At 45.3% G+C, this 25,852-nt stretch overlaps 2 protein-coding genes across 2 annotated transcripts in view; one reads left to right on the top strand and one right to left on the bottom strand.

Moving 5' to 3' along the window:
- Positions 1-10,846, top strand: part of chrnb2 (cholinergic receptor, nicotinic, beta 2) — a 32,565-nt gene extending 21,719 nt beyond the window's left edge. The window contains exons 3-6 of the mRNA XM_072679040.1: positions 1,203-1,247; positions 3,541-3,650; positions 3,774-4,947; positions 10,610-10,846. Of these exons, the coding sequence (XP_072535141.1) occupies positions 1,203-1,247; positions 3,541-3,650; positions 3,774-4,947; positions 10,610-10,759 (1,479 nt within the window). The 3' untranslated portion in view covers positions 10,760-10,846. The remainder of the gene's footprint in view (positions 1-1,202; positions 1,248-3,540; positions 3,651-3,773; positions 4,948-10,609) is intronic.
- Positions 10,847-16,994: 6,148 nt separating this feature from the next.
- On the bottom strand, positions 16,995-20,984 carry s100t (S100 calcium binding protein T). The gene is made up of 2 exons (XM_072680465.1): positions 18,424-20,984; positions 16,995-17,560 (listed from the first exon to the last, which is right to left on the bottom strand). The coding sequence occupies exons 1-2, from the start codon at positions 18,583-18,585 to the stop codon at positions 17,384-17,386; spliced, it is 339 nt and encodes a 112-aa protein (XP_072536566.1). The 5' UTR covers positions 18,586-20,984; the 3' UTR covers positions 16,995-17,383.
- Between the last annotated feature and the right edge of the window lie 4,868 nt (positions 20,985-25,852).

Genomic DNA, 25,852 nt, shown 5'->3' with positions numbered 1-25,852 from the left:
GACCAAGCTGCTTGACCAGCATCTTCAAGCTGGTCAATCATCATGACCATCAAGACCATGACCATGAAGGTCAAGCTGGTCGAAGATCATGACCAGACTTGTCTACCAGCATGACCATCAAGACCAAGCTGGTCGGCCGGCATAACCACACTAGTCCGCCAACCTAACCAGCATCACCGTCAAGACCAAGACGGTGGACAACCAGCATGACCAAGCTGCTTGACCAGCATCCTTAAGCTGGTCAACCATCATGACCATCAAGATGATGACCATGGACATCAAGACCAAGCTGGTTGACCAGCATGACCATCAAGACTGTGACCACGACCAAGAAGGCCAAACTGGTCAACCATCATGACCAGGCTTGTCTATCAGCATGACCACACTGATCGATCATCATGACCAAGCTGCTTGACCAGCATCCTTAAGCTGGCCAAACATTATGACTCAGTTAGTCAACTAGCATGACCATCAAGACCATGACCATGACCATCAAGACCAAGCTGGTCAACCAGCTTGAGGTGATGCTGGTTAGGTTGGCGGACTAGTGTGGTTATGCCATGGCCATGGTTATGACCGCTATGACTAAAAGCATGACCAAAATCAAATGCAACACACACAATGATGGTTTACAAGGGCTGGTTAACCTTCTAGCTAGCTTACCTTAGCTTGTTTTTTTCACCTGGGAGACCAGCTTTACACCCCCCTTGACAACCCCATCAAAGACCAGCTTAGTCCATTTTAAAAAAGCAGTTACCAGAGAAGCTGGTCTGGAGCTGGCTGTTTCAGGAGGGTACTAGCAGTCGATTAATGTGTTCAGCTCCGCTCGGCTGAAGAGCTAACTTAGCGACAAATTACCCACTCGCTGCAGCACAGTGCGGCTCATTGAGTTTTAGTATACAACTGTATACAACTCCTTTTTAAATCACGGAGAGAGGCCTAGTGTGACCGCAGCTCTACACAGTCCCACCAGGCTGGGAGGCCGCATCCTTTCAAACTGCTGCTAATTTAGCATCACTGGACAGCTCAACACACTTGGAGGAGAATGCTGCTAACTACTAACTCTTAAGCTGGCATCAGGGAAGTGACAAGGCCGAGTAAACAAGCACATGTACTGAACTAGATGGGTAGTTACTGGCTAGTAGTTTGACTACACTGACTCTTGTATGTACCTTCTCTCTTCTCTTTGTGTTTGTGAGCAGCACGAGAGAGAGCAGATCATGACCACCAACGTCTGGCTCACTCAGGTCAGTCTCCAGCTCCTTCCTGTCCCTGTCACCCTGTTCATTCTTCACGCTCGCAAACGCATACAAACACGGCAAGGCTGAAGGGTCTGACGAGTGTATACAAGTAGCGTCTGGGGAGCAAGTTACCAGGGAATTACCAGAGAGCTGATAAATGAGGAGGCCACTGGTGTTCTCGTAACGCTCAACATGCCGCCTGTTTTCAGATAAAGCCCTGAACTCCAGCCAAAAGAGCTAAAAGTACTACAAAGGAAGTGTTCAGCTCATCCACAACAGTTATGCTACATTGCTGCATTGACTGTGGGGCCAACATGTTGCTATGTGGTTGCTATGGTGTTCCAGGCCTTTTCTAGGATGTTGCTATGGTGTCCTAGGTGGTTTCTAGACTAGAGTTTTTGCCAGGCGTTGCAATGGTATCCCAGGTGGACGCTGTGGTTTCGTTAACCGATTGCTATGGGATCTTTACAGAGTGCTAGGATGTTGCTTGCTAGTTTCTAGTGAGTTGCTTAGTTATCCTAGATGGCTGTGAGGTGATTTGTAGGGCACTGCAACTAGTAGATGGTTGCAAGTGTGTTGCTGGGTGGTTGTTATGGTATTCAAGGTGGATGCTACCTGGTTGCATCTGTATCCCAGGTGGTAGCTGAGTTAGATGACCATTTTGAACACGGTATTCAGATCAGAGGTTCTTAAATGTCAGTTGTCCCATCAAACTCTAATTGGACAAATTATTTATTTTGATTTAATTAATTGAATTTAATTATATTTATTAATGAAATCATTTTCCTTTTATTTAGCAGTGGACAGGTTGCTTATAGGACCCATTTCCTTTTTTTTTTTTTTTTGTACCTTATACTTTTCATTACATTCCTGAGAACTACACTTAGTGGGCGGGGCTAAATTGCAGTAGGCTGCTTGTTTTCCATATATGGACGGTATGGACCGGGAAGTGCATGGTCTGCTGTGAGCCTTTCAGTATTCGCATTTACAAGGCAAAGGAAAGGCAGTTTTCCAGACGAGGGCTCTTCAAATGGTCCAGGCACCCCCCGGTGCATACGTCAATGAACCCAGGGCCAGTAGCACCTGAGGTATGGCAGGCCATGCCAGCTTTCTGACCTCCACACACACAGAGCTGATGAATCATGCCTTCATGTTCTTCACGGTTAAAAACGTTGCTTGGCAGGGGTGTCATTAAAGCACTGCCACAGTGCCTTCACACCCCGGCTGTGGCAGCGAATAACCCAGGGTTACATCCACAGTTCAGCCACATGTGTGTGAGATGTAATTAATTTGAAATGTAATTAATTTAATAGCCTTTTTTCTGATCAAAGCCCACCAGCCGAAAATATGTTAAATTACTATCACTGGACATTCATTACTTACTCTGTGTGTATGGTTGAGTGTTTGGGGGTCAGGATGACAGCTATTAGTAATGGCTCTTCGATGGCCTCATCCAGTGTGTATTTAATCTGTTCAACTCTACGGGCTAATGTACTTACCCCCGCTTTCTAATCAGGCAAATTCAGTCGGCACTTCGGCTAATAGAATGTGACTGAGCGATAGCATTAGCACATGCAAGCAGTTATAATTCTGTTAGATCAGTAGCTTGTGCGCCTTGCAAGGGCCTTGTAATCTGTTCCCTAGCCTGCTGACTTCTTGGATACTTTCAGAAATGGAGGACATGTAGTGGCTAAGATGTCATTCAGAGTGGGTTTGGTGTGAAATGGCAGGTTTTAGACGAGTTTGACTATGCAATGTTGATGATGGTAAAACAGTGGTAAAAAAACACCCACAGAGCATGAGGCTACCACAACCATGCTTAACAGCTGCTACAGTAGGTGAAACCCTAAGGGCAGAAAGGCAGGTGCAGTAGACTACTGCTGTAAGTATGAGTGGAAGATGTGAACTCAAGGTGGAGTAAACGTCAGCTAGCTACTGCAAAATTTGTGTAGCTAAGAGTATAAGAGTAATGAAAAGGTGGAGGTTGGGGTCTGCAGTGGCTGGTTATTATTTAACAGGAACAGGCACTTCTATCAGATGTTCTAAACAGGGTTGTTTAGACAAAGTGAAAAGGGTGTCGTGGTATTTTGACCAAAGCAAATTAGAGACATTTTCATATTAAGAACCCACAGAACTGTGTTAACTAAGGTCTAGGTCGTCTAGTGCCAATCGCCACCACTGTGAAAAAGTTTGCGGACGTATGTCTAGAACAGAACATTGCACCAAACCAACCTGAAGTTGGTGAAAATTGGTGGAATTCCCTTCTGTTTGTTAACTATTTTGGACTGGTTGTGTTCAGGAGTGGCAGGATTACCGCCTGACGTGGGTCCCAGAGGAGTTTGATGGCATGAAGAAAGTCCGCCTGCCCTCCAAACACATTTGGCTGCCAGATGTTGTCCTCTACAACAAGTGAGTGCCCATCCCATCAGGTCTATGCTCCTGGCCAGAGATAGTTGCAGCATCCAACGCTTAGAAGACCTCCAACGTTGCATTTAAATGTATTAAAGCATTTACTTTCTTGGTGTCTTGCAGTGCTGATGGGATGTATGAGGTGTCCTTCTACTCCAATGCCGTGGTCTCCTACGACGGCAGTGTCTTCTGGCTCCCTCCAGCCATCTACAAGAGCGCCTGCAAGATTGAGGTGAAGCACTTCCCGTTCGACCAGCAGAACTGCACGCTCAGCTTCCGTTCCTGGACCTACGACCGGACTGAAGTGGACTTGGTGCTGCGATCCGATGTGGCCAGCATGGATGACTTCACGCCCAGCGGAGAGTGGGATATAATAGCCCTGCCAGGGCGTCGCAACGAGAACCCTTCGGATCCCACCTACGTGGACATCACCTACGACTTCATCATTCGCCGCAAGCCGCTCTTCTACACCATCAACCTCATCATCCCGTGTGTTCTCATTACGTCTCTGGCCATCCTGGTCTTCTACCTGCCTTCTGACTGTGGTGAGAAGATGACCCTCTGCATCTCCGTCCTCCTGGCGCTCACCGTCTTCCTGCTGCTTATCTCCAAGATTGTGCCCCCAACGTCACTGGATGTCCCTTTGGTGGGCAAGTACCTGATGTTCACCATGGTCCTGGTTACCTTCTCCATTGTGACCAGCGTATGTGTGCTGAATGTACACCACCGCTCACCCACCACCCACACCATGCCCCCGTGGGTCAAGCTGGTCTTCCTGGATAAGCTGCCTGCTTTGCTCTTCATGCGGCAGCCACGGAACAGCAGTGAGCGGCAGCGTCTTCGGCAGCGGCGCCGGGCCAACGAGAGACGAGAGGGTGGCCGGGCCGGCCTGATGGCAGGGCTGGGCTTGGGCATCCCTTCGGAAAGCGGAGAGGCGTGCACTTGCTACGTGAACCGCGCCTCCGTCAAGCAGTTTGGAGCCGAACTTGGGGGAGGTGGTGGCGGAGGAGGAGGAGGAGGTGGTGGTGGAGGAGGTGGAGGTGGAGGTGGAGGGGGCTCAATGGACGGGTTGAATGGGTTGAGGGAGGGTGGCCGTGAGGGCAGGGAAGGGACCTCTACTCCCTTGCAGAGCTCAGTGCTGTCCCGGGGGAAACAACAACAGCAGCAGCAGCCGCCGCCGCCTCCTACGGCCCTCACCCAGGCTCTGTTGGGGCAGGCCTGCCCAGGCTTTGAGGAAGCTGTGGACGGGGTGCGCTTCATTGCCAACCACATGAAGAGCGAGGACGATGACCGCAGCGTGAGTTATGCTTTATCTTTATACATACATATTATGTGCTTCACTCAGGTATGCCTTCAATTTATAGATACAGTATATATATATATATATATATACGGTAAAGAATACTAATACGAGGATGTTTGTTTGGCTCTAGTTCTGACCGCTGGACGAGGTTGAGCGTGTAGCTGCGAGAATGAGGCTAACTGGAAAGTTGATAACAGGCTAGCACATTTGTATAGTGTAATTTGTATACAATCGATACTGCATGAGATTTATGCGAGCCTGCCAGTGTTATTTCTTTGGCAGGCCTTTAGAAGAATGTCTAATGATTTCTGGGAATTACTAAATACAACTCAGTTGATTTGTGTTTGGGAGAACGATTCTGGCATTTAAATTCCGCCTTCCGTTCTGGTTTAAGACAAATTGTCCAATCAGAGTTATTCAAGGCCACATCCAGGCCAAGTAAGCACTCCCATTGGTTGGGACCATACCAGTCATGGAAGGGTGACAGGAAACAACCAATCACCAATATTAGTTGTTCTAGTTCTTCTGCAAGTCCTACATATACTTAATGGACAAAAGTATTGGGACACTTGTTCATTGTTTCTTATAAAGAGTTTTCTAGGCCTTCTGTGAAGATTTGATTGCATTCAGCGACAAGAGCGTTAGTGAGGGCAGGATGTTGGTTCATCACCATCCCACCTCTTCATCCCTAACTCTCCAGCTCTTATCAAAAGTATTGAATGGAGCATCATTCATCATTCCAGAGAGCACAGTTCCTTACATTTACATTTACATTTAAGGCATTTAGCAGACGCTCTTATCCAGAGCGACTTACAAAGTGCTTTGCTATTTACCCAAGAAAAGCCTTAGCTAGTTAGAATAGACTAATAATTCAAAGGATACCTCTAAGCTTAGACATTACTAAACACAAGACAATAAGGTTACTTCTCTACAGCTCAATGCTGGGGGCCCATGACAGGCATTAGGGATGGGCCCATAGGTTCATGTTTATCTACTCCAGAGAGTCCTATTCTGTTGGTAGTACTTCTCATTAGTGTCGGTTTTGGGTGCAACATAAAGTAGCTGAATGCATTCATTAGAATGAGTGTCCACAAACTTTTGTACATATAGTGTATAGCACTGATTGTGGATATGAGCGGCAACTCTAAGGGTTCTTCACTATTAAACTGCTACATACAAGGTAAAATACCTGCTAATATCTGCTACAAGCATCATATCTAAATATAGGTCTTTACATTGTTTTGAAATTTCATGATAAATGGGCCAATAGCTGTCTTGACAAGGTTTAGGTGTGACAGCGATGATATCCTTGGCCAGGCATCCATATGCCTGGGCCTACCGCCAAAGTATATCCTGTGTGTGGGGAAACACTGCTGTTGCTGAGGAATGTGGTCAGAATACCAACCGCAAATGTTTATTAAAAGGCCATTATTTCAGTCTGCCTTCGTCAGAACTGGCTGGCACTAGATTTCCTCTTCAGTCCTGTCCTACGCATCCCCCCGTTCACCTTTCAGACCTGAATTTGCAGAGGAAAAGAAAAACAAGGAAAATGTCAATTTGCTATCATGTCCTTTGGGCTCTGGTGTGCTCCTGCAGAAAAGGCACTGACCCTAGCTGCCCTGTTCCTGTTGCAGTAGCCCCAAGCGGAAGGGTGTTTTTCTGCGGCACTGACCTGAAGCTTCGTCCTTCCTGAAAAAGACCACACTGCAGTCCCGCAACACTGCAGAGACCTAACACACAGCAGGGGTGAGGAAGGAAAGAATAGCTAAACTACCTGAAATCCAATCTTACCTCTTGCTTTTAAGTGGGCAGTATGATAAATCAATAGAAATTCAGTGCACCCATATAATTTGCCTCATCCATATATTTTCCAATAAACTGTATCCGGTTACGTAGTGTTTATTGCAGTTCAGCTGAATGGTGGAAGCATTAAATATAAGGCGGTACAGAAGCATTTGGCAGCAGACAGTCATTGCAGTGTGATTTATTTCCCTGTATCTTGCAGCTCTGAGGCATTGATTTTGAGCAGTGGCCAACATGTCGACCTCTGGACCAATCACTGGTCTTGTTATTGAGTTTCTACACCAATGGCCTCCTGGAGAGGCACCTTTCTGCAGGTTTCAACCCAAATCTAACACATTCATTCAGATTCAGCCAGATTCAGCCAGATTCAGCCAGATTCAGATTTTCCTAGGGATGGGACGTGGAGAAGCCATTTCATGGCATTACCAGGCCCCAACTGTGCCCAAAAGATATTACTCCACCAGCTGTTGCAGCTGATCTGCCTCAAAGTTGGATGTGTTGTGCATTTGTACAGAGCAGTGAGTGTAGAAAACACAGACACTATAGTTACATAACCTTCTGTTCTATAAAAGTGAAGCCAAAATTGTCCGCCATGTTGTCAAATCGCCTAATCATTTGGTAGACCCGCCCACTTCTCCCAGACCAAGCGTGTCTCAGACCACCTTCATTGAGCTAAAAAAAAAAAAACCTCAAGCAACATTTTCCCCCATGCACTAAAACTTCTAAGCTTCTTAGGAGTCTACAGCTTCTAGCGCTAGCTTAGTATTGTTAGTATTGTGTAATCTGCATGCAGTAATCACACTCCCTTTAAACCATGTCCGATGGTTGGCCGAATATTCAGAGGCATTGATTAGTAGTGATGTTAGACGAGGCCCGTAGCTTATTCAAGTATGCTATACTTTATTATTCTACTGTGCACTAAAATGTAGATGTCGACACACTAATGATCAATGCCATGATCAGGAAATATGAAGAACCCAGGTTTTGCAGCAAAAAGATGACGCAACTATGGAGCTAATCAGTGGATCCCTACGCCATTAAGCCCTTCCACCAACCCAAAGTATGGTTAGCTGCTGTAAAAACCGTGCTGTAAAAACAGGGCCCTGCCTGGTTTGTTAGCATTCCAGTGAATTCTAGAGACTGCTGTGCACAAAACGGCAGGAGATCAGCAGTTCTAATGGTTGATGTGAACATTAGCCGAAGCTGCTGGTCCGTATTTGCATGATTTCATGTATTGCACGGCTAATAAATTGCTTGATGACTGTGTATGTAATATGACAAGTTGCCTGTTCCTCATGTACAGTACTGGAACTACACAGAGCTAGAATAATTATTCTAAAGTCAGCGTTATTAATACCATACCCTGCCACACAGCACTGCCAATCCTAGCTCCTTCTCCGTTTACCCCCTCAGTCCATTTTTAATTGCCATTGTCTACATATAGTTCGGATGTGCATAGATCCACAGGGTCACATGGCATCAATGTGCAGGCACTGTGTGGTTTGAAGAGGCTGAGATGTGGAGGCTGTGACAGGCAGTCTTAAAGCATTAAACAGCACAGATACACGCTCTCTCTCTCTCTCTCTCTCTCTCTCTCTCTCTTTCTCTCCCACCGCAGCACTGCTCATCCATCATCAACTCCGCACTCCCTCACTCACTGGCTTTTAAATAGCGTGCAGTTGCATGCTTGCAAACATGGCCTTCCTTGGGGGAAAAAAAACTCAATGTGGCCTTCGCAAACATTTGGGCATCACACCGAGTCTGTTCACAGTCTGTTCACAAATTGTCTGTAATGTCTGGGTCAGTGGATAATCAGGGCCATTCCTGCAAAAGCTTCAGTTTGTGAATTTTGCAAGTAAACTTCCCAGGTAAACCATTAGCACCTTGCTTGTTTAAGGTGGTAGTAACTTTAGGCTCCTTCAGATGGTGCTCCACCAGCATGATCGGGCTCTAAATACCTGTGGGGTGTGTGACGGGACTCAGACTTTGAGAATAGTGCAGTACAGTGCAGTGAGTGTCTCGTTGGATGTGTGGAAAATTGGTCTCAAAGCAGATACAGTTAATAATTGGCAAAAAAAAGGAGCATTTGTATTTGGGCATTACCATAATGGCCATAATGTGAAGGAAGTAGTTGAATCTGCAGGTCTATGAAATCCCTCATTCTCGTCATTCTTGAGCAGAAGTGAGCAAAAGCCTCTTGGGTGCCGCTCTGCTCCATATGTTGATGGTATGCAGTTCCCTGCTGAATGTTCTTTCAGAAATTGGGTGTGATGGACCTGCATTGTTAAATTTGCCTGGAAGCGAATTCACAAGCTGTGAAACCCACCAATGGTCCTTGTCTGTCAGTTTCTTCTCGGCCACAATTCTACAAGAATTTTCTGTAGACTGGGATTTTTGCCACTGCTGGTAGACCCGTATGACTGTACACTCCATACAACAGTCACTCCTTTCTACCAATCATCCACCAAACATCTGCTTTGAAACCCATCCATCAATCCACACATCCATCAAGACACTGCACTGTATCACCTCTTCTCAATCGAAATCCCGTCTGATCATCCTTATGCAGGACTATCAGGATCTGCAGGAATCTGAAGTTACTACCACCTTAAACATGCAAGATGCTGATTTTAATTTTTTCATGATCCTGTTTTATAGGTCATGTCCTTCTCAGAACATTTGGTAACTAGTATTTTGTAGACTCCTTCACATATTGCAAATGCCCCTAGCAGCAACATAACCCTAAAACACCACAGATCCACCCCCATGCTTCACAGTGTTTTCGTTGTGTTCCTTCGTTGATTATGGTTGAACAGTTGTTTTGACTACTTTGACACCAAGAGCCTTCGTTTCCCATTCATGTGGCATTGTCTGATGTTCTGTAGCATACTTTGAGCAAGCCTTCCTTCTTTATCCTTCTGACCTTTTCATTTGTGGAAGCAGTGCTACACAGTACAACAGTGCACCACCCTCTTGACTTGGTTTTTGATTTGCCTAATTTCCCAGCATAGGAGCAATTTTCCTGGTCTTCCAGATCTCATCTTGACCTCCACAGTTCCCCTGAAGTGCCAATTCTTAAAACACTCCATGCTGAAAATCCTTGACTATCTTCTTGAAATCTTCCTCGGCCTTGTAGGCATTGCTTGCTTTCATTTTCGGATCTTTAGAAAATAGATTATCGGAGCCGGTGGTTGATGAGTGTTAGCACAAGGTTTGAAGAGTCTGAGACTTGGTAAAGCTTGGAGATTTGATTCAGCTGGCTGTTCCTAATTACTATTGGTCACATGTTATGCAAAGACAAATCTATTAAAATGGCAACCCAGAGGGTTACTCCTTCATTCCAGGAGCCGTGTTTAAGTACAGGGGGGTGGTGGTGGTGGTGGTGTGCGAGAGGCTATCGGCTTTTCCTGAAGCGAGGGAGCACGGGGTTCCCTTCAGAGAGAATTAAGAGGCTCCACTTATTCTGCCCATCATCCGGACCTCATCCCCATGGTTACGGGTGGTCTCCATGCCGACCCTCTTCGGCAGCCATCGCCGTGGCCACAACGCAAGTCCCTGAGTGTCTCACCTCATTAGAGCAGTGTGGCGGAATGAAGTCTCTGTGCACATTAACCTTTTCTCTGACCCGTCTCTCTCTCTCTCTCTCTCTCTCTCTCTCTCTCTCACTCTTGCTTTCACACTTTCTCTCGCTATCTCTTTTCCCTCCTCCCAATCCACGTTTGGCTCCCTTGTCCTGCTCTGTCTGTCTCTTTTTTTGGTGTCCTTCACATGCCGTGTCCTCCCTTGCTTTCTCTCTCTCTCTCTCTCTCTCTCTCTCTCTCTCTCTTTCTCTCTCTTGCTTTCTCTTGTGCAGGTGAGCGAGGATTGGAAATACGTTGCCATGGTGATCGACCGCCTCTTCCTCTGGATCTTCGTCTTTGTGTGCGTCTTCGGCACAGTAGGGATGTTCCTCCAGCCGCTCTTTCAGAACTCCTCCAAGGCGGTCATCAACACACCCGGCTGAGCCATCGGCCACCCGGCGGAGAGAACTCTTGGACACTTTGCGGCCCCAGTGGAGGCTGGAGGATGGACGAAGAGAGGAGGGAGTGTGTCTGCCCAGGGTTGGGGGGGGGGGGGTGTGTTTGGTGGGAATGCTTTGTTTAGTTTTTGTTTAGTTTTTTTTTGCGCAGGACTTGGGACTATGTCCGTAATCTGGTAGGTTTATACGAAGACTTTTTGGATATATCTAAACACAAACGATAACCATAGTGCATTTGAGGCTTTTTTTTTTTCTTGTTGCTTTGTTTTCCGGCCCGGAATACCGCTCTTCCGAACCCGTCTCTATTTCTCTCCTCCCTTCGAGGGACAAACTGCACAAGCCAGTCAAGGGGAAGGAAGGACATGTCGCTCTGCCAGCCAAGCCAGCCGTCATAAAGATCGAGCAACCACCACCCACAAGCTCCGCCCACTGAGCTTTACAGCTTCTTCGAGAGACACACAGCCGCAAATTTATCGTAGGCGAGTCAATCAGAGAAGGACGACCTCTCCGAAATGTCATCTGCATTTGTTTAACATAATCTAGAGGCCGGACACGCTTTTAGTGCATTGCCGTATCAACGACGTCGTCATTGTCGTCTTCTGAGATCACGCGAGGGAATGGTCCTTGTTTGGAAGGGGGCAAGGCTTTGATGCAGTATGTATTATTCTAATTAAAAAAGCCAGAATGTTTTTAACCACCAATTACAGCGCACAGTAATGAACGAATCTGACGGATGCAGTTAAACGGTGAGTATATGGAAGTAGTGAATTAGGAAAAATGCAGTCGGGAGGGGCTGTCCGAGGCCTTTAGGTTGCTTCGAGATTGACCACTCCACGTTCTTTTGAAAATTAGAGGCAGCACAGAGGTAGACAGACTTGTAAAGGCACAGCTGTGAAATGCAAATTTGCACTGTTGCTTGTAGGTCCCGACCGATATGACAGCTATGTCAGCGATATCGATATCAATTATTACGTTCAGATTCTGGGAATATCACCTTTGGAATTGAACAGATGCCATTGGTCTAAACACGCAGTTGCCATCATTGTTATTCAAAATAGCAGGTTATTGTATGACAGTACAGTAGCGTAAGCAAATACAGTAAGTCAACCAGACTGTCAATCAACTCACCTCAAACATCAGCTCTCGTTTCAAGAGAAAAGTGACTTCCATGTTGTCACGGTATGGTGGTCGGTCAGGCAAGGCCTGTATTAGCGCCACCTAGTGGGCAATATTATGTTATGTTATGTTATGCTATTCCAAATACTGTGGAAAACATGGACGCCACAGTTGCATTCCCTTCCGTTCTGTAGAAGTGAAGTCAAAAATTGTCTGCCATGTTGTCAAATTTGCTGCCGATGCAATGTCACCAAATAACCAACGCACTCTAAAGAAAGAGCCAGGGAACCCAGTTCTAATGCCAGCATCACACTGGAGTGATATTGGGAGAAAGAGCGCCATCTACCCACCCGGAAAGAGCAAGGCCAGTTGTGCTCTCCTGGGCTCTGCCTGCTGATGGCAAGCAGCATGACCTGGTAGTCTTTGGGTAACATTGGAAGCTGGACCGAATGGGGGCCCTATATTTATACTCTGTGCTAGCTAACGGGACTGTCTCTGAGTGAACGCTAAGTTAATTTCTCTGAAATGCTAAATCATGCAGGGTGTTGTGAAGCAAAGTAGTTTTTTTTTTTTTTTTTTTTTTTTAAAGCTTTACCACTATTTTACCGTATACAACCAAAACACATGCTGTAGTGTTTGGGGAGTAATTCCAATTGCTATATTTGTGTAGTAGTCTTGGTTTCTTGGTGACTCCTGCTTCCATTCACCAAGCACCACTGCACCAATGTGTAGCTCCGCCCATCCCTATATGCTTTAATGACAAAACAGTCCATTCCCCATTCACTATTTTACCACATGCTGTCGTCTTGGTTACGCCTCCTTGACGGTAAACTAGCCAATCCAATAACACAACGAACCCCCACTCTGAATGGCTTAGGTGCAGAAATGTTGAAAAACAGGCGTAATTCACCACCATTCCAATGATACAAATCGGTCGGGCCCTAGCTTCTTGCTCCAGCTATCCTACTTCATCTGCTCCACCTTCCTCACCTCTCTGATTCTAGCCATACGCCACACTCTCTCCTCGCAGCTGTAACCTGTGTTGCCATGTGTTCTGAACGAATGTGAGCATACACACACACACACACACAATAACACACACACACAGAGTGTATTCTTAATGTTTCTGGTCGACCTCTCTCTTTTTTTTTTTTTTTTTTTTTTTGCAATGTTGGGTTCCAATGTTGCACCCCTCTGACTTTAGTCCCCTCCTATAGAAATACCCTAGTACCTTTATCCTTCGTATCATAGTCTGTTTATGAATATCAACACTTCAGCTGCCTGTGAACTGTGGCCAGGGTTCCCATCAAAATCCGGGCTGCTGTTTCCTGCTCATCCTATTGTGCCACATCCGTTGAAGCAAAGCCAAAATCAGGGGTTTGTGATCAGGACAGGGTTTTTTTTTTCTGACATTTCCGGGCCTGATTTTTCTCTGGGCTGTGAAAGGCTATATTGCAGACCGACTGAGCGATAGGGCTGCAACAACTAGCAGTGAGTCCATTTAACTCTCTAGTAAAGCTCTCTAGTGGTCAAATGATGCACATGGTAATTCACACGCACAGTGCACACTTACTTAAAGATGCCACAGAATGCATTTACTGAGGATTTCAACTCTGTACAGCCAGCTGTGAAGACATCTGCAATGTCAGTGATAATTAGATCATTAATTCTCTTCAATAATGATAATAACAATCTTTAAAGATTTCCTTTTGAATCCTGATCCAGTTCCGAGTCTTTGATTTAACCATGGTGTTTGTAGCGCCATCTGGTGTCCTCAAGGAACCATTAACGGACATTATAGCCCAGCCGGCTGCAGCAGCAGTGCGGACTTTCTCAGAAGGTAAATAAAGGAGTTGAGGTTCTGCAGAAGTGTGGAGCTGTTTTACAGTGAAACCTGAAACTGACCCTTTATAAAACGCACTGCAACGCTCTGTTTTACCAGCGGGAGAACAGCAGAACTGCTTGCCTTTTTTTTTTGCTCTTAAACCAGCACTGAAGAAACCGTTTAGAACCAAGTGGAGGCTAACGCTAATGCTAACACACACATATACAATACAGAAACCCAATCCAAGCACATTCACCCATTATAAACCAGTTATTACACACCAGTCGACCAACAACCACAGACACCAGTCCAGAGTGTGTACCACTACACTACACACACACAGAGGAAGTGATTAGACTGCAGTGTTGTAAAAGAGCTGGGAGCTGATTGGTCAATCAATCCGTCCAGAATGTCTGATTATAGAAACTGAAACTAAAAATAAAGAGATTTTACCAAACCGATGAATCAGTAGCTCGTCTGATCTAAACTGTGGGGCTGGAGCTCGGATCGGTATCAGCAAATGCTCAGCATCAAGGGACTCGGATTGGATGGCAAAATAATCTGATTGGTACATCCCTAACAGTGAGATATAATAAATTAAATAATTAATGGTTAATTACCTAATTAAAAATGCTTATAAATAAATCCCCCTGGTGGATTATCCATGCACTGCATGCACCAGAAAGATAGAGGCAAATCTCTACATTTGAAATGACTTGAGTAAAATTTGAAAGGCAAACAAAAGTTTCGAATGTATCAAATATGATACAAAATAAAAGTCATGTGCGCAAAGTGTTTTTAATTTAATTGATTTTCTTTTTAATAATTGGTCAGAAGGTCAAATAAACACATTGAATTTTCCAGCAATTATTTGATGCATCATGCTTTAAAGGGTTAAGTTGCTGTAGTTATGTGTGAATAGTAAGTGTGTGACTTTGCTTGGGTTAAAAAAAGAGAAAAGAAAAAAGCTCAGGCCTATTTACCATCCTGTTATTGTACCTCAGAATGAAACACACCGGCTGTGTCCAAAACCATGCCCTGTTCACTATTCCCTACATATAGGGAACAGAATTTGCATTAAAAGTCTGAACGTCTGTCTTCCTCTGGGAAGCCGGGCACGAATCCTCAAACCCAACAACGCAATGTCCTTTAAGGTACACTAAAAGGCACTGTATGTGCACTAGGCTGTATATTATGATGCATTGTGGGACTGTTGGGACAGTGCACCAAAAATTCAGCACTACAGACATCACTACAAGTAGTGATGATATCAACCCCAAAGTAGTGCACTAGATAGTGAATAGAGTTCAGTGTTTCGGCTACTACAGCTACTGATTGTCCGTTTACGGAGGACCTGTGTGCTTTTCTTGGCTGGTTTACCTCACCAAGACGGCCCACTGGACATGCACAGCGTTGCATAGCCTAGTGGACTTTGTAATTATTGTTTTGTGATCATTTCCGAGTCTTACCAATTAGTGTTGCTGTCCTCTCTGTGTCCTCTCAGTGCCAAAGTTTGACACTGAATGCTATTAGTTATTGTCAACTACCAGAAAACGGCTGCATTGGGTAGCATTGTGCTCAGCGATGGGGGGAGAGGGAGGGCCGTCATACCCAACCAGAGGGTGTGCGGTTAGCTAGCTGAGGAGGTCCAGCTCTGTTTAGGGGTTCTGCTGCATGTTCTTTTGAAGGGGTTCAGGGTTCGTCCCTTCCATGAACTTCAACTTTGGTCCCTAAACAATGTGAGTGCACGTTCAAGGAAACAGGGAAAGTCAATGGGCTACACTTGTTTTGGCTAGTTAGTTGCAGCCCTAGCGATTCCACTGCAGTGTTGTTGGATTTGATGGGATTCGTTCCTGTGATTTGATACACTGCGCATCATCACCTGAGGGGTCCCAGGTAGACCACCGCAACTCTCTTAAGTAACTTTCTACCGACATGGAACATCACTATACCGCTCTGCTTTTAAATCCGGAAGACAGCGACCCTTGCCAGGAGAGCTATAAACCTGTTGACCAATAAACCTGCACCCCTATGCATATCTTAAACACACCCTCCTTTACTCTCAGCCTCCCTCTGCCTGACCCCTCACCTCACCTCAATCTGTTCCAATAAAGGTTGGAGGTTCGTAACTCTCTTTGTGTGGAACGTGTCTTTTTACATCTGGTGGTGAGGGTACGTATCTAAACGTCTTAGAAGGGAGTATGGAGAAGTATGGAGGCCAAAAATGGGTTCTTCAGCGAAGGCTATTGTTCTATATAGAACCATGCTGACTCAAAGGACTATACGGATGGTTCTTGCCTGGTTAAGGTTCATCAGATTGGTAAAAGAACCTGAGATGGTTCTAAATAAAACAATTTTAAGGGTTTCTTTGACTTCTTTGGTGCATCAAGTCTGAATACAATGTATGTGAAGACTTTGCGGTTCTAGCGAAGAACAAAGAGGACCATGTGCTAATAGAGGGGGTCCGATTCCTTTAAAAAAAGGTGCCAAAATGGTTCTTAGTACCAACATGTTTCATGGAACAATGCTTCTCAAACCAGACCGCAGGGACCTCCAGATGGTCCAGATTTTCGCTCCAGCCCAACTCACAATACGTAGGGACAGAGGAAGATTATGGACAGTCTGTCCATAGGCCCCTGAGGACTGGTTTGAGATCAGTGGTCCTTGATACTGACTAATCTTGTTGACAAATCAAACATGGTTCTCAAGGTCAGCGACACTCACATTTAGCAAAAATCTGGAAGTCCCTGTGATTTAAGAACCACAGTGGTTAAAAAAAACTGCCCTATAGGACCACTCTTAGTTCCCTAAAAAATTCTGCCTTTGGAGAGGCTGGACGTTCATTTGGAGAACTGGTTTAAGACCCACTGCCCTAAAACCTTCTGTATTTAAACAGCCACCACTTATTTTCGAAGAAGGAAAGGCCACCAGGCAACCACACGCTCAGAGAAAAGCCTGTGCAGAAGCCTGTGCCGCCCAGCATCACACTGGGAAGAGAGAGCGAGCCATCTAGTGACCTGTAGAGAGAAAGGCCAATTGTGCTCTCTCAGGCTCCGGTTACTGATGGCCTGCATTACAGCGTTACCTGAGATTCGAAAACAGCGATCCTCGGGTCATAGTGACAGAGCCTCTAGTCAGCTGGACCACTGTGAGCCTCTACAGAACCACTTTTTAGTTCCCTAAAAGAAATTTCAATGGTAGGTCCTTCGGTGCTGGAGCTGTTTTAGAAGGAACCTGGAATTGCTATAGGTCTAGGACAAAAATCACAAGGGACAGTAGCGCCTTTGAAACCCGAGCTTTATTCTAACACGGAAGAATGGACTTACAATGATCAAACTCCAGAAAAAAAGAAGATTTTAAAAAACAAACGAGAGAAAGGGATATGACAATATTCACATATTCAACAATGACCGTCATTGAACTGGATCTCATTCCCTCGCTTCATTTTTCACTCAAGAATTCAGGTTTCAGGAGGGGAATCAATGCACGTCCCTTGGATACCCACCAACGGATGAGCGTGTTGTGGTGTTACTCTGTACTCGTAGGCGGGTAAGGTTCCTGCGCATGAAGGTCCCCCTCCTTCCCTCCATCTTCCTTCATTCCTCGTCCCCTGCCCTCCGTCATCTGTGGTCATGTGTTGGCTTGAGTTCAGAGAGAGAAGGCAGCACCTAGTCTTTCTTGGGGGACTTCTTGTTTTCGTCTTGGTGGTACTCCAGGAAGAAGTCGTTGCAGGCCACGGTGAGCGCCCCCACCAGGATGATGAACTCCGTGAAGTCCACCTCACCGTCGTTGTTGGAATCCAGGTCGCCCATGACCTTATCCACGGCGTCCTTGTCCTGGGCGTTCTGTTGGGGCGAGAGGACGTGAGTACATTTTGACCCTCAGGGTTTTTCGGCCCTTGGTCCAACACTAAATTGGCCCATGACATTGGACTGAAGACTGAGGGCTAGTACATGCCTCCTCCTTCTGCATTTTTTTAACAGCTTCCACACGCTTGGAGGAGAACATTAACTGCCATGCTTTCATGGCGGCTACCGGACAAGAGCTGCATTGGGTAGCACTGTGCTGAGGGATGGGGGAGAGGGAGGGCCGTCATACCATCTAACACCATTTATAGTGTCCAAATGTTTGTGGACACCCCTTCTATTGAATGCATTCAGCTGCTTAAGGCTGCACCCATGACTCACAGGCTGAATACACATATGTGCAAATGCACACACACAGCTTGTTTAGTCCCTGTAGAAAAGAAAGAAGTATTGCCAATAGAATAGGACCCCTATATAGGTCTATAAGAGGTCTAAAGTCCCCTAGCACTAAGCAGTGAAACTGTTTTCTCTGGAATGATGGTGCTCCATCCAATAATTTGGGAATCAGTTGAGGAAGTTGGTGATCATCACTAACGCTCTTGATGCTGAATGCAATCACATCCTCACAGCAATGCTTCTTAGAAATCTAGCAGAAAGCCTTCTTCCCTAGACAGTAGAGACAGTTACTCCAACTTTTTTAATACTCCTGATTTCTGAAGAAACAATAAATGAGCAGGTGTCCCAATACTTTTGTCCCTACCGTGTAAACATATGAGTGGGCTTGTTAATTATTAATAATTAAGAAAACCTGGAGGCATAGGGGTGCTTAATGTTCTTGGTGGGCCGAGGGCCAAAAAAACAGAACAGTGCAGTAGAGATGCAGGACGTTCACATGGTCTTACCCCCAAGTAGTTCCCCAGCTCCTGTGTCAGCATCTCTTTGAGTTCGGCCCTGCTGAGCGTGTACTTGTCCCCTTCATTGCCGGAATATTTGTGGAAGGTCTGGATCATCAGCTGCATGGCGTTCTCCAGGGTGGAGGCGTTCTCGGAGTTAAAGGCGGACATTCTGCAGGGGAGGATAGGATGGAGACGGTGGGGTTGGTTTGCATGCCACAAAGCTGGGTCTTGCTGGGGGTTGTATTTATGGGACCTATTAAATATTGCAAAAGGCCTGAAAGAGGCTTATTTCGGTCCAACCTAAAAACAGTCGCAGAATAATAAAAAGAAAGAAAGAAAAAGGAAGGGAGAGGGCACAATACAGACACATACTCACATGCCCTGTTGGGGGTGGGGGTAGCGGTGTGGCTAGGGGGGACATTTAAACTAGAGAATGGAAATGTGAGCCTCCTGATAAGAGTGAAATCCGAAACCGAGAAAAACACACTGCGATACTGGAGAGTCGGAAATGAAGCTCAGCTTAACCCTCGCTGCATCAGAGTCAGATAAGAGCCTATACACACTCACACACACACACACACACACACACACACATACACTTGCACAGCCAGGAACTGAGTTGTGATCCCAGTCTTTGAGCTGTTAAGAAGATTGGATTCTGGCAGACATTCATGGAAGGACACACATACATACACTGGATAGTGCTGTCACAGCAGAGAGGCAACATCGTCAGAGCTGCAGGACACATCCAGGCCAGGTATATGGAAGCCAGATTAACTGCAGTTATGTAACTCTCGAAAGTCGGCTTCTTCAAGGGTTCTCCAAGGTTCTTTAGTAAAGGCACTGGTTCTATATACAACCAGGACCATTAAAAGAACCATTCGGATGCTTTAATGGTGTCTAGCTTCATGGTTAAATAGCCTAAAGCCTTCTGTAGAAGGTTCTAGATGGCACCAAAAGGGGTCAACAACTTTAGTACTGTATAGAACCCTTTATGCTTAGAGCAGGGGTGGGCAATTCCGGTCTTGGAGGGTCGGATTCCTGCATAGGCTTTGCTTTGCCTGCTCAGCAATACCATACCTGGAGACTGGGGCCTCCATGGTTAACCCTTGGCTTCATGAAAGCATCCTTATTAAGCGCTACACGCTAATCTGAAGGGTTCTATGAGCTTTTTGGTGCCGTACAGAACCATATTTGAAGATTTTCCATTGTAGAGAAAAAACATTTAACCAATGTCAAGCTGTCATCGTTCAAAATAGCCGCAGAACATCTAGTAGCATTGCCTTCACTTGAGAAGAACCCTTAAGAACCACCCTTTCTTAAAGCCTATGGTCTAGGGGCGTTTCTAGCCTGCCAAGTTGTTGTATTGGGGCACACAGAGAAGGTAGAGGTGCACAGCTGTACCCCTCTGCTTGCCTAATGAGATTACTAGTTATATTATGGTTAATAAGATGTTAATAATAATGTTAGTAATGATATAACCAGTTATTATTATTATATTAGTAAAATTATTGTCACTCTCAAGCAGCACAATGCCTTAGCTTTTACCAGCTAAGATAAATACAGCCCATGCTAACGTAGCTAGCTAACTGATGGCTTAGCTAGTTGAATTAGCTAATGGCGTTGCTCCAGTGGTCTAATATATATGTTTGGGAGGTTATAGGGTTCTAAGTGACCTTAACCGAAACATGCAGCTATGAGCTAGCATTAGCATGTGTGTTGCGTGGTGGTCTTTCTTTTAAATATGGACGAATATCCATTAATCCACTAAAACAACCTGAAGTAAATGTTAGCTGCTCAGGCGTTTGGAAAGACGCTGAGGCATAATGGGACATGTAGTACCTGGGAATTTGCAGCAATCCAGGATAAATGTGACTTTTCACCAATATAATTTTACTGGGGTCTAATGAGGGCCCTGATATCACTTTCAGAAATAGCCATAAAAGCTGTGGTACTACAAAATAGGCCTCATTATTATCACCAGTCATATTCTAACATCGCTCTAACAATCTCCAGCTTTGCAGATGTTCTTGACATCATTTGCAAACGCCCGCTGACCCTTTTTACATAGGGTGAATATTTCCCAATGAAGACTCCAGTAGAAATAGACAGGGGTGACCTGGAAGGACATCTTTTTACATTGATTTCTAATGAATGTAAATAAGGTTCCTTCCTTGTCTTGTAAAGCTATCAACCGTTCTGAACTATTTTGGTAGCCAAAACCAGACCAGACCAAAGCCTGGTGAACTCGCAGGACCTGTCGGTGGGTCCAGACTGCCATTCCTGACTTCCTATGCTCCTGATACCCCTGGAGCATACATGTAGTTTCATAATAGTTACAGATGAAAACTTCAAAACGAAGGTTCCTAAATGGTCCTTGACTCAGAGGTATGAAAACTTTACTTGCTATAGAACGCTGAGGTCCTTGCAGGTCCTCCCAAGGTTTCTAGGGACGGTTCTTCAGGGATCCAAAGGTGATCTTTGGAGCAAACTACTCTGGATATGCGAAGAACCATGCATCCAAGTCATGGACCCCGTTTGTTTGTGAGTCAGTACCACATGGACCATCCCTCTATCCTCCCATCCCTCCCTCCGTACCTCCTTCCATCCATCCATCCATCCATCCATCACCTAGTGCCCTGCTTACCTGAGAGTCGGAGGAGCGCTGGCTTCACTTTCTTCAGAGAACGAGAGCGAGGAACACAGGCTGCTTTGGAGAAGTCGAGATGGACGGCGTGTTTTATACTGCTCTTTTCTCCTCCCCTTCCTCTCCTCCTCCTCCTTTCCCTCATCTCCCCGTCCTTCCATTACCTCTGCCCACCTGTCGCGGTCCTCCCCTCCTTCCCTCCCTCCCTCCCTGCTTGCTTGCACGCCTTCTTCCTATGTTCTACTTCTCCAAGGGCCCAAAACCACATTACTAAATCATTACTTGGCCACATGGTTGTTGTGCATTTCATACGAGTTTATACAGGCCTTGTTTTTCCACCACTTTGGTGGAGTTTGCTGCTAAAGAGCTAAACTGATGCTTCTGAATCCAGAGCCAAACCTAACGTCCCTGCCACTAAGGTCAACAGATGTCACTAAGGTGTAGTTATATGTTCCTGTGCTTGTCACATTAAAGTTTTAGGGCGTTGGTAGTTCAGCACCCTGAGCTAAATGATTAATCCGCTGTAATCGATGTCTTAGTCACAGACAACACTGTAGTCCACCAAGGGCACAAACTAGGCCAACATAGTGGCTAATTAGCCCAGACAACATTCTCATGTGGACTAGAGGGGTTCCAAGTGGGCATGGGCTTTGAGTGGGTTTGTACATGCATACTTTGTTAGGCTTCGCCAAATGGACCCGGATGAAGCCCAAGCCTAACCCCTCCTGGTCCCATCTCTTATTCTGGTGGGCGTTCATACGTAGGGCCAACATGGAGACAAAAAGTTCTGGTGCCCAGTTGGTCTACCCAAACGGGCCCCACATGGACTTATACTGGCATATACTGTATGTACAACCACTGGTAAATTAATAAACAAATAAAATGTTCTCTAAAGTCTGGTTTCGCCACTTTTGGTCTTTATGAAAGTGCGCCAGGCCTTAAACAAAGACCTCAGAGAACGTTTTTTGAAGCTAACCAGGCTTGAAAAGATTCTACAGAGGTTGGCCGATCCACAGACCAATCCACAGATGACCACTGCTGCACTCCAAAGGAGCGGTCGTCCAGTAAAAATAATGAGAAGTTACAAAGAATCCCAAGGTAACATCTAAAAAACTTCCAGGCCTTGCATTCATTAAGGATTGTTAGTTGAGCCCACCATCCGACATACAATGGGTCCACCATCCGGCAAACGTGTCATTTTTTGAGTTTATGCCGAATAGGGCTCAAATTCGACGCTGTCCTAAGCCGATACTGTTACAAACCAAACAAAGCCATATGGCACAAACATTGCCGTTGCTAACACCTGAACTGATGTTGCCTGGGCTGTGTGGGTGGGTTGGCGTTGACCCCAGGTTGGAAAGAAATGCTCATGTCACACCCATCTCGTTGCACAGGTGACAAGCCATCATTTATTGAATGGCGTCCAAACGCACCTGCTGGCCAAGTTTTTGGGATGGTCCCTGCTGAATTACACACACCCACCCACACACACCCACACACATAGACTCACACAGGTGCACAAAGGGTGGACAATATTGGTGGACGGCTGTATTTGTGCACACGGGAAGCAACAGTAGATTTATGGCTTAGTTAAGTCCAGGTAGAGTTTAGTTAAAGTGTAGCTTTAACCCCATGTAGCTGCTCATGTTCTGTATGTCTAATGGTATTGGGTTGCACTGAGAGACGCTTTGGATGGATGGCCTAATGGAACACAATAGCACCGTCCTTGTAGAGTTTCCTTATGCTAATGTACAAAAGACACGCTGGTGCTATTTTTACCCAGGTAACATGACTATTTCATGACCACTCACTTATAAACAGTCATAGACTCCTATGGAATACAACACACTATGTCAGACCTCATCGCGGGTTCATAAGACGCCGCCTGTTTGACGCTGCAATACTCTAGCCGTCTTGCCCATTGACAGGGTTAGAGTTTCAAAAGGGTCATTGTGTCAGTGCATTTTAGCCTAAGGTCATACGTGTATGAGTGTGGGCCGCACCACCTGACCTCCTTATCTGACAACGTACGCTGATCATGTCTACACTGAACACCTGGTTAGCAATTTCCATTTGCGCTCGTGGCATTTAGCGGACGCTGTTATCTAGAGCAACTTACAGGTTAGCAGGTCTTGCTCAAGGACTTCTCTGGTCAGGGACTCGAACCCTAGTTTGCTACAGGGAAGGAAGTATTGTCACCCACTACGCTACATGATGCTATATCCATGCTACAAGCTATAACCATCCTAAAAAACAAGGACACGCAGTGTTACTGCTGTGAAGCACCAAGAGCTAGTCGAAAATTCTGGAGAACCTTCAACCTGCTTAACGTGAGCGAGTACGCATGACTAACTATGCTTCAAGCCAGGTCCACAAAGTCATTAAGAGAAAAGAAATCATTAAAAAAAAAGCCTATGTTTTAAACGCTAGCTACAAGCAGTGCTGTCCTGCTAAAAACAACAAGGACACACGGTACTGGTACTGATGCATGGCTCCAGAGCTACTCGAGTACTAATGGCACACCTATGTGGAAATCTTCGGCCTGCTAAACACGGGTAGTCAGGTGGTACCTCTCATCAAAATGGCTTTGACATGAAAGTAAGTAGAATCATAGACCATCACCAGCTTCAGACGTTGTCAACCGGTCAACTGCCAAAGCCTCTTAACCTACCTCGCTGAACCAACCTGGCTGGGTTGGATATTTTAATGAGGTTGCTACTTTTATGATGTCATAGCCTGTACAGGAAACGCTAATAATAAAACCCTATGACCTTTTACTGCCACAAAATCCAGTTAATCCAGTGAATTATCGGGTTCCTTCTTAGCTAACAATGTTCGTTTTCTCCTCAGCTAACAATGTACGTCGATCATGTCTACATTAAACACCCGGTTAGCCGTTTCCATTTGCATTTGTGGCTTTTGCCCGACGCTCATTACATTATCATACTTTAAATCATGTCACACAGGTAGAATATCGTAGAGTTAGGAGTCTTGCTCAAGGACTATTTTTAGTGTAGTTCGGTTGTACAGGCTAAGTGCTAATTTGACATTAAGTCCTTAATGACCTCATATTTCCAAAAATTGTCGTTGGTATTTGCGATTGCCGCAGATCGTGCCAATATAATGGCTCAGATCTGGATTTTTTTTACATTAAACTGACTAGAAATGGCGGCCGTTTCAAAAGGGCTACATGTAAGCACATTGTGTACGTACATTACAGCATTTAGCGGGTAGCTGAATAGCCTAGCATTAGCATTACCACACTAAAGCATCCAGTTCCCTCAATATTTTCACTGTTTTTACTTCAAACTACCCAAGAAAAGAAATCTGAATGAACAAAGACTAAAACGTAAAGGAATATAGCTCATAGGTTGGCTAAAGAACGCTACGTGGGTTTGGTGTGACTTAGCTGATTTAGCTTCAAATACCTTGCTAACTGACCCAAGTTAACTTATTTACAAATGATACTGTTTAACGTAGCTAGCTTAAAATGTAGAACCTTTAGCTAGAATTATCTGAAGCTAACATAATAGGCCCAAGACCAGGCTCCAGGGTGGGCAAGGCCTCAGCTTGGGTGGAGGTTAACGGACTAGCTAACAACAAGCTAACCTAAGCAAGTACAGAAGTGGGCAGCTGAGGTGTTGGTGTTTTTAATTAATCTTGTTTGTTAGCGAACACAAATAAATTGCTTCAGAAAAGTCGTTCTTGCTTGTTACGTAATTACTGTACAATTTATGTTATTATGTGGTTGAGGAACTTAACACAACCCGACCTTAACTGCTTTATTTTTCCATGTTAGCATAAGCTATTTCGTCAACACTTCAGCTAGCTAGCTAGCTAAGACAGATAGCTCACCATCTTGGGGCTTCACCCGAAGGAACAAGGGTTACTGCTAGTGGTGGAGTTTAGCTTGAAGCTAGCTTGTAATTTCCACCAAATTTAATTAGTACAATTATTAATTTCATTTCCATGTACTTACAATGTGCATACCTTCTAAAAAATCAAGCTCAAGATTAGCTTTTGCTGGTTTCGGATGGTCTAAGCTGGTCTTTGATGGTCAAGGTGGTTGAAAAGCTGGTCTTCTGAGTGACCACATCCAATATACTGGTAAGCTAGCAGGTTAACCAGCTCTTGACCAGCATAATGTATGTTGCATTTGATTTTGGCCTTGCTTGGTCATGCTGGTCAACCTGCTTCACCGCTGAAAAATCCAGCTCAAGACCAGCTTTTGCTGGCAGCAGGTCTAAGCTGGTCTTTGATGGTCAAGGTGGTTGACAAGCTGGTCATCCAGATGAAAACATACCATGTGCTGGTAACCAAGCTGATTGAACAGCTTTTGACCAGCATAGTGTATGTTTCGTTTGAATTTGGTCATGCTGGTCAACCAGCTCGGTGATGCTGGACATGCTGATCCGCCAGTTTGGTCTTGCAGGTCATGCTGGTCCTGGTTATCATCCAGCTTGGTCTTGCAGGTCATACTGGTTGAACAGTTTTGATCTTTCTGGTCATGCTGGTCATCTAGCATGGTCGAGCTTGGTCATACTGATGGTCTAGCTTGCTTAGGTTGAACATGCTTGTAGACTGGCTAAACCATCAAACTCAAACAAAATCATACCCTATGCTGGTCAAGTGTTCAGTTGGTCAACCAGCTTAACCAGCTTGAGCAAGATATGGTCTTGCTGGTCATGCTGGTTGACCAGCTTGGTCTAATTGGTCATGCTGGTCATGGTGGCCGATCGTGCTTGTGGACCAGCTAAACCATCAAAATCCAAAAATAAATAAATCAAT

Source organism: Salminus brasiliensis, chromosome 5 (genome assembly GCF_030463535.1).
Source record: "Salminus brasiliensis chromosome 5, fSalBra1.hap2, whole genome shotgun sequence".
Taxonomy (NCBI): domain Eukaryota; kingdom Metazoa; phylum Chordata; class Actinopteri; order Characiformes; family Bryconidae; genus Salminus; species Salminus brasiliensis.
This window is presented reverse-complemented; position numbering and strand designations above follow the sequence as displayed.

Coding starts and splice junctions, on each gene's coding strand:
- s100t (XM_072680465.1), bottom strand. CDS start 18,585: ATGTCCGCCTTTAACTCCGAGAACGCCTCCACCCTGGAGAACGCCATG. Junction 17,561..18,423: donor AGCTGGGGAACTACTTGGGG/GTAAGACCATGT, acceptor TCGCCCCAACAG/AACGCCCAGGACAAGGACGC.